Below are 13,171 nucleotides of genomic sequence, written 5' to 3'. Positions count from 1 at the left end.
AAACTCTACTTCTAATGACTAAGAATCATAAAGTACATCAAACTTATCTTGATATTAAAGGACATCCACTTAATGATAAAATGTTTATAACACCTTCCCTTAGATGTCTATTGGTAGATAATGCGCCTTTTAAAATCTTACTAAAATAAAAACCCTGTGGGAAAAATTCTCTTAGTGAAGGAAAAAGAGTATACGCATCTATAATAAGCATAACATGATGCCTCATGAAAAAGCTTACTAGAAAAACCCAGTGAGACAAAACCTTAGTTAAGGGAAAAAGAGTATAACTCGTATTTACTCTCACTCATGACAACATCATATTCTACGTATTCCAATATTGAATACTAGCTTTTCAAATAATCACTTAAACAGATTTGATATTCTTCTGAAAGTCATGAGTAAAGAAGAATTTTTAGGAAATATATTATGATCTCTTCAAGAGTTTCAACAATAATTATAACAAACATTTTGATCATGATTCTTCTATACATGTGCATGTTAAATCATTTTATAATTTTCCTTCAACTATTATTCACTGGGTTGAATTTACCATATATGTTTAAATTAATTTAATTCATATTTTTCTCAAGAATTTTTATATGTTTTCAGCATTCTAAATCATTCAAGGATTTTATTATAAACTTCACTATGTAGTGATTTATATAAATGTTGTAACAACAATCATTAGACGCATGTCAAATCTTTCACAAACTACCATATTAATAAGATATCTAAAGGTCATTGCATACGTCACAATAGGATACCTTTTAATAATCATTGTCAGGACTTTAGCGAAAAACTTCATTTTTCTTATTTCATTTAAACAAACTACTCATTTGTACCCACATTAACTCTATACCTTTAGACATTTGAACTACTAGTCTAGAAACTTCACGAATTTAGTTCTACTTGAATTGCGTCTTTTTATGTTGGTCAATCTATTTCATGTTTATAATTTTCAACAAATTTCTTCAAGATTCCCATTTTCTTTCATTATTTTAATAATAAAATTGCACAAAATTGTTGTTGAAAACTTTTCATTTTTGTTGTTTCATAATTTCTCGTATTGACATAACTTATCAAGATCTCTTTATTTTCATTATTTCCATCGTCAATTTTATGCACCTAAATCTCTTCTAGAGTTTTAATAATTATTTATGTCTTGGGTCTCTTCTAGAGCAACAGTCTTGATTATATGACTATCTTGATTTATTTTCTTTTAAGAGAATTTTCATATTCGGAACTAGTCAATCTACCATGCTTCAGGCATGCAACAATTTCATTTATTCTAACAAGGTTATCCTAATAGAGCTTCTAAACATCAACTGATATATAACACTTGGTTATTCTCATTAGGTCAGTAAATACATCTGGCAGTTAACTTATAATTTAGTAAATTATCTTTTTGAACTTCTGGTTCAAATTACTTTCTATGACGATTTAGATAATGATAATTCATTTCAAGTAATTTATTTTATCCAGCTATTATTTCTCTCCCCTTAATTTTGGGAAAATTATCAAATCAAATAGTAATCACAAATCATGTTATAATTGAATCTCCAATTTATTCAACACATTAATAAATTCTTGCATTCAATATAACACAATTTATAAATTATCCAATTTATTATACTTGCATTCACTTCACGGAATGTGATTCAATATGACGGCTTTCTACACGTGTAAATAAATTCTTTTTATTTAAAGAAACTATATACCACAAATACTCATGTTTGAATTTAAAATAGTAAAAAATTAACATAATATCAATGTCATTAAGAGCCCTAACTTTGAAGGATAGAAAATGAAATAAAATTTGAATAATATAGAATAATTAGAAACTTTAAGGATCACACGTAACTAATCAGATAAACAAATGACCAATGTAATACCCTCTACCCGACCCGAATCACCAGATCCGAATATCAGATGTTACAGCTCAAAACACTTAATAGAAAATTTATACAACAGGTGTAAACTATTTCTAAGCATACTTCAAATTATTTTTGTATTATTCTTTAATATAAAAGAGAATATCAAATAATTACATTAAAGTATTAAACGGTGTACAACGTTATAATATAAAACTTTATTAAAGATAGACTCTTTATGGCGTAGGGTACTATACGCCATACTCCTTTGATGTCCTCTGTATACATAATATCCCAACTTGCTGCTACCCTGGCTTGTTCCCTCCCAGTGTACTCATTCTTATAACAAAACCTGAGACAAGGACAAACACTTGTAAGTTCACGCAAACTTAGTGAGTTTAACCCAAATTACCTTGAAACCTTCCCAGTTGAACATCTTATCTTGAATATTTGGGATTCCCTCTTTGTCTTTGGCGAATACTTTCCTGTTCAGTGTATACATATTCATCAACTTCCTGACTTGACTAATCTATTCACAAATCATTTTTCGGGCTGATTCTAGATTATTAACCAATACAAATCTCATTTCATTCTCAACAAATGTACCTTTTCAAAAGAATATTCATACAAAACCTACCATCAATGAAATCCCCTTCAAATAGACATAGAATACATTTTCCCTAGGATGGATACTCAAAAACACTTCTCTTGGCGGATAGTAAACTAACGGATCTTTTAAGTTGAACTTCATACTAATCTTAATTCTGGAAAATTCTTACTAATTCTGGTAGTTATCAAATTACCAATCAAATCATATCTTGAATCAACCCTAAATCATAACTTATACTGATAATGAAACGTTCCAGATCATCTAGAAAAATTCCAGACGACTATGTTACATAATACGAGAACGCCCAATTTGACAAACGACTTAGATTCTATGTGGCCCCTAAACGAGACATGAAAACCATTCAAATATGACGAATATCAGATAACTTAGATTTCATCCCTACATAGCGTAGACAAACTTAGTCCATTGAATAATTAGACCTTTCATAAATACAAATACGCCAATATCATGTATTGACAGACTACTATAGTGGATTCTTTATTTAGAAATACAAATGCATATTCTCTTTCAAGAAAAGCCCCCTTAAAGCTCATACAATTATATCCCAAGACTTTGTTTCAAAAAAAAAAATTATATCCCAAGACTAAACAAACCAAGTTAACTTCAAACTTATCAAATTATTATCATAAAATTAGCTATCAAAGAAGCCTCAGAACTTACCCAAATCTTACCACAAAGGCAGTTAACCAAATTCTGCCACGCAGACATCACCGAATACGCCACATAGACGTTACAGGATTCACCATAAAGTCAACACAAAATATGCCACTAAGTTTTAGCAGATCACACCACACAGGCATCACACAGAATTACGTGCTTATTGTCCTAACGGACTTTCTCAAAAGGTGTCACGGGTTTCTCCTTTATGGTCTTATACATATCTTCATATCATGATCTGCCAGTCTAGTCTATCTTTCATTGGAGGCATCACCATGAATGTGTTTATAGACATACAATGCCATGGGTCTCAGCCACATGGTCTTACATAATTCATTCTCATTTTGTGATTTGTCAGTCTGGTTTACATTTCACCAAAGGCTACACCATGAGTGTACTTATTATCAACGTGATTTTCTTGTTCAATAGCAATGTACCTACCCTACCAGAGGCATCACAAATGAATGATACATTCACTTAACATCAACTCTACTTACCCAGATTCATTCATTCACTTGACTAATTCATATTTTTCTATACTTGCTTTTACATGTGTACATATCATACGTTATTTTATTCATACAACAACTCATATAACTCATTTATAAACATGAAAAGTTTTTTATGATATGTCACGTATACATGCTTTCACCAGTTATCTGTGGCAACATCTACATAAAATTTTCCATTATAAAATACTACTCATGAGTCAAGATAAAGACTCACCTGAAACTCACTTTTACCACAACTCAAAGCTCTAAACCCGAACGTCTTTCATGAACCAACAACAACAACTGCTTAAAAAAAATGGAACCACTATTAAAACTCATTTATATATACATTATATATATACATCCAGCACCTCTTAATGGACCTAGACAAGTGTCAAATGCATACAGAAGTTGTCTCCTTAATGTCCTATAAAAATTAGAGAAAATTTGATGTCAATGTTATTTGACTGGTCAAACCATTCAATTGATCGTCAACCAGTCATTAATGGGCGCTGAAACCACCAAAAAAAATTCTTACGATAAAATAACTCTAAACAGTAGTACAAAGTAGTAAGGTCGAATCCACAAGGATTGGTTATTGTTATCTAATTTCATTTTTTTTCTTGTGAACAAGATTTTTGTTGTGGCAATGGTCGTACCAACAATTCAAAACAAACTTGCTGAAAAATAAATAAATAAAATAAATTAGGGGAGTTGAAAATGTTTAGAAATTAAATAAGAGAGATAGCATAAATAAACAATTATATTAATCAAAAATAAAATTAAATAAGAAAGTGGATTTGAATTTTGTAAACAGAAATATAAAGCCTTAGCCTTAGACTCAGTGAATTCCGATTTTCGAATTGATCCTCCAAAATAGATTTTCTCTTCCAAACCATAAGTTGGTTATAGCGATCAAGGACGTCCTAACCGCCAATTCTTCCTTTCGTAGCTGATTTCGATATGACCTGCAAATCAACCCTTACCATTTGTCTAACTGCGATACATGCATTCACAATTCAAGACCCCAATATCATAAAAGCTTGTTGTGATAATTCAGTTGATTTAAGACAAATAATAATAATAATAATAATAATAATATAGAAGCTCTTTATCAATTTAAATTTTGCTTGATAAATCTAAAAGCAAGGTCGAGATATTAGTTTTCACCATCCTCGTAAAAATATAAATAAAATAAGTTAATCAAATCAATCACAATTAAACATTAATTAAAAAATATTAATCATATCTGAAACTTTAAATAAAAGGAACTTCATATAAAACTTTACATCTTAACATCTAAGATCTTGGATGAAAAAACGAGGATGAATTTGATTATCGATTCAAAGGGACCATCACTTCTAAGCAAGATATTCTTTTATATAAAGTTATTGTCGAATATAAATGAAAATCCTTGAAGCAGCTAAGTGGTTAAAGGTGAGGATAATTGCTTAGGGTTATAGGTTCAAAACCTTTCATTATGGTTTTTACCTTTCGTTACTTCTTTGGCGTTTAGATGAAAATCTAAAATTATATATGAAGTATGGTTTAATGTGCAATTTGATTTTGTATAATTGTACATATGAAATTTTGATTTGACCTAATTATTGATATAACATCATTTTATGTTTATATATTACAAACATAAATAATTATATTTACCCAATATAAAAATAAATTGATGTATTTTTTAATGTGTATGATTAAATTAAAATTAAAGTTTCAGATATATATTTGAATCACAATTAAAATTTCACGTGTATAATTGCACCAAATTAAAATTTATGCATACAATTATACATTAAATCAAAGTTGATCAATAATTTTAAAATTTATCCCAAATAACAATTGTGTAGCGGAGCGGTTAAGCAAAAATGGGATGGTAGAAGACCTCTGATTGTTCCTCGTATAGGCAATGGTATTTTTTTCCCTTGAATGCGAGGTTAGAAAAGATAAGCAATAGCAATTGGTGCAGTTTCAATCCTTGAGTTTTCTTTTTAGTGCAAAATGTCTTTAGAGTAGTGAGAAAAAAATTTTGAGTATCGTATTGATAACATCTTATAAAATAAATAATAAAGAGAAAACATATTTTTATTGATTAATGAAAATATTTATAAAACTTCTTCAAAATCTATATTCATAAAAATAAGAAATATACATAATATAAAATTCTACTTTTAATGACTTCTAAAATCCTAAAATATATCAAATTTATCTTAATTTTAATTGACATCAATTTTTATTTTTATTTGAAATGACAATAAATTGAAAAGATTACAATAAGATAAAACTAGACTCCCAACGGGGAAACGTCCAACACTTAAAGATCTTCTCTCCTCTCTTGAACTAGTTTTGCGATCCTATCGGCCTCTTCATTATCCTCCTTAGGATCGATCTTTAATTTTGGTCCCTCATAACACCCCCAGTTGCAACAAAACCGATTCCCTCTTTAACGACACCATCAGATCTTAAGGGAACCCAATTATTGTCCAATGTCGAAAGTGGTGTTGATATTTGTACAGCCTCCTTAGTTGCCTTATTATTAGAGAATCCATAGTGTTTGGTCCAACTATAGGATACTTTGATAATTTCATTTGCACTCCATGAAATACCCTAAATAAAAGCAGATTACGATTTTTCCATACATGCCACACAGTAAGACCAAAGAAATATTGCCAATCCACATCCCCTAAATGAATCTGATGATGATTTTGTAAATTTGCCGCTAACTACTCAGTAAGGTCTTCTGAGAAAAAGAGAGACATCAATTTAATAAATAAAATATTCAAAACATATACTTACTTTTTTTAAAAAAAAAAGAAATGATATATACTCAAAATACTAAAAGAGGTAGGATTTTTATATTATAGATTAATTAGATTCAATGAATGGAAGTAATAAAAGAAAGAGAAGCTAAATAAATATATAAATTTCACCATCTAAAGTTATAAAAAAAAACATTAAAACTCCCTTTCCACTTTGCGATAATACCAATTTCAAGATTGGCCTAAAAATATAAAATAATAGTAATGAAAGGTGAGAGGACTTGACCATTTCTGATGTTGTGGGTCAGGGAAACCAAGCTTCGGGAACTCCGAAGTGATGGGCTTCCATGCTTGGTTACTTCTTCCTTTATACATTTTATAATCTATATATATATTAATTGCTGTTGAAAATTGGGTTTTCTTTTTAAACTAACTCAAAAAAATAAAATAGTTATAAAAATATTCAACTTAAAAAGTTACTATAGGAATAACCTGAAATGAATAGTACAGGACGATGTCGGCATCTCCATTACCGGCACCCAAGTCAATCACATGAAAATATAGGTATTATCCAAGTATAAATTATTTTTTTATTAAGTGTCGATACCGCCAAATATCAGTTAAAAATAATTATTAATTTATTAATTGCGATTGAAAATTCACCTCCAGGCCTTAAATTTTATCTCAAAGCATGGGGTTAATAATATTTTAGGTTCGTGAAGGGAAACTTGAGGATGAATTAAGTAATTTGTAAAGGTTTTGATAGGTATTTTAAGTTGGATTTAAATATTATTAATTTTAAAAAATAAATTAAGAAAATAGGTTTTTTTTTTAAATTTAGAAAAATAGGTCGAGTTTTAGAGAGAAAATGTAAAAGCACGCCATATAGAATGCTTATTACAGGACGCACTTTCTGACTTTTTTAACACATTAATTCTTTTGATCAGATGGTTAAATATTAGTTGTTTTGTGATTGAGTCCTGAGTTTGATTTCTCTACTATTTACATTTATATATTTTTTTATTTCATGTTGTTTTAAGGGTTTTTTAATTAATGTTTTTATCACATTAGCTCTTTTGGTCAAATGGCTAAATAATATTAATTTCACCTTTGAGTTCCAGGTTTGATTTATCTTCTAAGCACATTTGTATTTTTTATTTCATATTGTTTTAATTTTTTAATTAATAAATATATTGTTTTTAATTTTTAATTTTTAATTAATAATTCTTTTATTTATAAAATCAAATAATTATTGCGAATATCATTATTTTTAGTAAATATAATTTTTGTATGTATAATATTTATTTTTTATTTCATATCATGAATGTAGTAAATTTTAGTATTATATCTTTTTGTATATGTATTTGGAATAATTAATTGAAATATTTCACATATAAAAATAATAATGATATTTGAAATAATTATTTCATTTTATAATATTAGGAATCACCATACCCACAATATAGGTGGAGAAAATAAATATTATATATATATAAAAAATTAGTTGATGTTTTTTTAAAAATAAAATATATTTAACATAATAAAAAATATAAACTTTTATTATATAATTATTAATTTATTTATAAAAATAAAGAAGTTATTAATTAAAAATAAAAAATTGAAAATGATATATTTATTAATTAAAACATTAATTAACAATAAAAAAATCTTAAAACAAACGTGTTTAAAAGAGGAATCAAACTTGAGACTTAAGGACAAAAATACTAACATTTAACCATCTGAAAGCGCACCCTATGAGACGCACTTTCACATTCTCTCTTCAAAATCGATCTATTTCTCTAAATTTTGAACAACGTAACCTATTTCTCTAATTTTTTTTTAAATTGACATTTCCTTCGAATTTACCCACCATTTTGGTGCACCTATAATGAGAAAAAGAAATATAAAGTTGCATTAGGATTTAATTTTTGTAGTCTTAAAATATTAAGTTTTGTAACATCTCCGCAATAAATATACTTTTTGATATTATTATTATTTATTTATTTAATTTTTTAATTAAAGCACATACGTGAATTACCATAAATAAATATAGCTATTCAATCGTCTTGTCTGATAAACAAAATGCTTATATTAAATATATTTTTTCATCCTTTTCTTCCCAATGTTGATATTATTGTTTATCAACCATAACGATTTTTTTGGTTTACCCTTCAATCTAATTTTTCATATTTTTAAATTTAGTTCACCATAAAATGGAAATTAATTAATTTTTTAAAAAAATTTAAAATTTTAAAAGTAAAATATATATAATTTATTTTTTTAAATATAAATAATATTATTTTTTGTGAATACAAATAATATAAATTTAATAACTAAAAGAGGTAAAAAAATTGATTAAAAAATTAAAATTATTTTTTTATAAAATTGGAAGACAAATAAATTATTATGTCAATAATAAAAAGAAAATTCCTTTTTTGAGTCAGTAATTTCTTTGAATCTTCGCCGTTGATCGCCATTACTTTCTTCAGAGCAAATGGTACACCGCTGTTGCACTAGATCAAAAGAAAGCAGCAAATGCACAAATAAAAAGCCTTAAAAACCCTAGCTTGCTTCTTCTTCTTGGTTGCCGCCATTCCCCAGAGCTTCAACGCATTCTTTCACGGGTAGCTCTCTTTTCCCATTAGCAATAATATATGGTTATTTATATGTGTTGCTTTCCGAGAAATTAGGGAACTTTTCATAGAATGTCTGAAAACTACAATAAAGGAAAATCCATTTGTTACTCATAATGTTTTAATATTTTTCCTCTTTTTTAATCAATGTAGCAATTCCTCTGTTTCCATAGGTTTTCTTTTGAATGTAATTTAGTTCGTAATTTTGTCACGATGACCCAACATAGTATATGCCAAGTATAGGATAGTCGAATCGTTGATTTAATGTTTTCATTTGGGCTTATTGGAATACAGCACATTTACCTTTGTATGTGTTTGCGTGTCAAGAACAAGAGGGAAAAAAAATTAGTCTCACGTTGTTGTACTGACTGGACTTTAGTAAATTTGGTTGATTTTAATATTTTCTATATTGGGTTATTTGAATAGGATAAACTGAAATTGAGTCGAACGGCGGGATTGAAGGGGAAGAAGAAGGGAGTTACCTTCACTATCGATTGTTCGAAGCCAGTGGAGGATAAAATCATGGACATTGCCCCTCTGGAAAAGTTCCTTCAAGAGAGAATCAAGGTTGGAGGCAAGGCTGGTGCACTTGGTGAAACCGTAGCCCTCACTCGCGAGAAGAGCAAAATTACCGTCACTTCCGATGGCGACTTCTCTAAGAGGTAAAACAAAAAGAGATTGCTTGATTTGCTTTAAGATAGGATTGTATCTTTCTGTTGGCATGAGTATCTCTTTGTATCATAAGCTTTCTTGGAGTATGGACACTTAGAAAGCATTGAAGATACTTCAAATTGAGGTTGGTTTTAATTGCCTTCTGTTATGGTAGTCTTATTTGCTTCGACCTCCAGGTGATAACTCTGGTGTTGGCATGGATGATGACTCATCTTTTATAAACATGGGATGTTTCAATTTAGTTCCCTCACTAGTTTCATTTGCTTTTAAAATCTTCAACTGTCATTTTTCTATGTTGTATTGCTTGTAGTTTGCCTTGCGAGTTGGATCATCCAGATTGTGCTTGGACATGTTCATTCACTCATTTTCTCCATTTTTGTGCAGGTATCTGAAGTACTTAACAAAAAAATACTTGAAGAAACACAATGTACGGGATTGGCTCCGAGTAATTGCTTCCAACAAAGATCAAACTGTTTACGAGTTAAGGTACTTCAACATTGCTGAGAACGAGGGAGAGGAAGAAGATTGATTTCTTGGGTGAACAACCAGTTTTAATGCTAGCTGATTTGCCACCTTTTTTTTTGTTTGATTGTTGGGGCTTTAGACAACCAGGTTTATAAAAACTTTTGTTATTTACTGAAACATGAGATTTTGCAATGGCTCTGTTTTACCAATTGAATGTATTTTATGTTTTGAGTTTGTCAATTAAGCTTAGAAATGATTTTCGGCCTCTTAAAAGTGTGATTTATATGTTGGAAATTAGATAATGACTATCTTGTTCTTATGCTAGAAAATTGGTAATCGTTTATTCATGAGTTAATTTTTAAAACCGGACCGACCATTTGTTTTCAATTTGATAGGTTCCATGATTGGTTTGATTTTGGTTGAATAAATTATTAAAAAAGTTTAAAAAATAGAAAGAATCAACCATTGATTCAATCATTTTTCTTCAACCTAATTCAATCTTCTTTTTTAAACATAAGGGTCTAAAATTATTCATAATTTTTTTCTAATTTTTAAATAGAAAGATAATAAATAAAAAGATAATACGTTTTAATGTATTTAAAGTTATATTTTATTTTGCTAGCAATAATAATTTCAATCAAATTAAATTTATTTCAGTGTATTTAAACTCAGGTCATCATATCAGTGTGATTTTGTGTCTTTATGAGTCCTCATATCAGTGTAATTTTATAGATGGAGAAAGTTGTAAGGTAAAAAAAAGAAGGGAGCCGGGGGGGGGGGGATGAGAGAGATGTTGGACTTGGTGATGTGAAAACTACCGTAAACAAAGGGGGGTGATGCAAGGAATTATAAATTCTTACCAAAGATAGGGAATCATATCTACCTAGGGACTCTCCCTGTTCTCTCCATAACCAACAATAAAAACTTGTTTGAAGAAGAAAAAAAGCAAACCCCTTTTCTTTTTTATCTTTCTTCAATAAAAAAAAAACCTTAGGGGGTCCAACACGCAACCCCAACGTGCAATTTCTTCAAACTGTTACTTTAGCCTGTATCTGGCTGTCTGCAATTGGTCATCACCATCCATCCCTACTGGTTGTTTTTCACCATTCCAAAAAGCCAAAGTCTCTTCCCTTCCCCCTTTTTACTACACCACTCAATCTTTCATTCACACCCATCAATCCTTTGGTCAAATGTCAAGTTCCCAGCACCAGCATTTCCATATTGGATTCTTCAGAATCTAAAGATTAGGCCTGCATTTGATGCACCCATTTTTTTTACTTGACTTACAAGGCAAATCTTTACCTTTGTGGAGATTTTTCATTACCCATTACTCCATCTCCCATCCTTACACTCAACCCCCCCTTCTTAAATAACACCGTCTCTTCTCCTTTTGTAATCCCTTTTATACATCACAAATAAATTAATGCAACCAGGATGGTACTAGAGGTAAATAAAGGGCCATTGTCTCCCTAGCCATTCCCAAAAGCAGCAAATAGACCAGTAGTTTAAGTAAAAACACCACTTGTTTTTTCTTAACAAAGTGTTGAACTAGGAGTTTTAAAATGATGAGATTTTAAGAATTTTAAAGTTTCAATGCAGATTTGTAGTGATGACATGATGATGATGATGACGATGACGATGAGCAAGTTTTGGATTAAAAGAAAACTGGGTTTTGCTCTATTTGGCGGCAGAAAAAAGAAGGCATCACCCAATTCATACGTAATAGGGTAATATTATATCAACCCACTAATCAAAAACCGGTAAGAATAAGATTCACTGCAGAAACCTGTGTCAAATTCAAGGTCATATCTATTACTGCCTGGCGGAGATGCACCATCAATGATTCAATCCCCACTTTCATCACATTGCACTTGCATGCCACGTTATTGCACCAATGGTAGGACCCTCCATAGCTTTGATTCTAATTTGATAGGGCGAGTGGTGATCAATTTTTGATCATGGGAAGTAATGAATGTGGCATTGTGTTTTGTATCATTATTGAAAATTCATCAAAGGATGGGGTTGTGAAGGAGGGGTATGGACCTTTTAGGTGTCTATATATGATATCTGAAAACTTATATTGGGAAGTGTCTTTAAAGAATGCCCACTTCTAGACTCAATCTCAGTAACTCTTTCTCTTCTTCTTTTTCACCTCTCTCTTTGTGTATAAATACAGGAGGGTTTCCCTTGCTCTTCTCCACTCATCTGTAGTTTACTTAAAAATTTTCAATTTTCTTCTTCTATGAAGTTTCCGCCATGGTGGAGGGGTGAGTAGCTCTTGTTGGAGAAGCAGGGCACGTGCAAGTTGTACATTCTATGTAAGCTTTGGTACATGTCAAAAATGAACTTTGCACGTGCTCCCCTTCTCCACCATGAGTTCCTCACCTTTTTTATTGCAGATATGTTGGGAGAGGTAAATCATATAGCTCCATTCTGATACCTGTCAAATATCAATGCCCAACAACTTCACCTGTGTTTCTTTGTTTCACTAATTTCCATGATCTATTCTTCTTGTTTTTTGCATTTGAATAATCTCTGAAAAAGAAAACAAGGTTCATAACAACACTTTGCATGGATATATGTATGTGAGGATTATACGTGTAGAGTTCTCAAAAAAAAAGTATTATACGTGTAGAGTAGTGATCAATTTCTTGTAAGGTTATTCCATATTTGCAGTATGGCAATAAGCATCTAATTTCATCATCAATAATTTGCATGGAAGACATGTTTAGTTTATATATGCATGGCCTATAAGGAGTACACTCATATTGGCAGTAGCTGATAAAACCATACGAGATGTTGCAAGTACCTTCACTGTGGCCAAACTGTTGAAAGTTTAACCAATATGAATACATTAAATTCAAGGATGAACTTTTACCATTTCAGACGGCCTTTTCTGTACAGTTAAACAGTATATGATCTAAGCAGTACAGTAACGAGGAAGGAAAAAAAAATCAAAACATGGATCATTTGAAGAAGAAATAAC

General features: G+C 30.0%; 1 protein-coding gene across 1 annotated transcript; it reads left to right on the top strand.

The window, feature by feature from the left end:
* Positions 1-8,874: 8,874 nt before the first annotated feature.
* On the top strand, positions 8,875-10,425 carry LOC107927224 (60S ribosomal protein L22-3; the record flags this gene model as incomplete). Its single annotated transcript, XM_016858249.2, has 3 exons — positions 8,875-9,039; positions 9,475-9,710; positions 10,105-10,425. Coding segments are annotated over 3 exons (546 nt in total), but the record flags the coding sequence as incomplete, so codon positions are not given.
* Between the last annotated feature and the right edge of the window lie 2,746 nt (positions 10,426-13,171).

The sequence above is a fragment of the Gossypium hirsutum genome, chromosome D11, assembly GCF_007990345.1.
Source record: "Gossypium hirsutum isolate 1008001.06 chromosome D11, Gossypium_hirsutum_v2.1, whole genome shotgun sequence".
In the NCBI taxonomy this organism is placed as follows: Eukaryota; Viridiplantae; Streptophyta; class Magnoliopsida; order Malvales; family Malvaceae; genus Gossypium; species Gossypium hirsutum.
The sequence above is the reverse complement of the archived record's forward strand: the minus strand, read 5'-3'. Positions and strand labels throughout refer to the sequence as shown.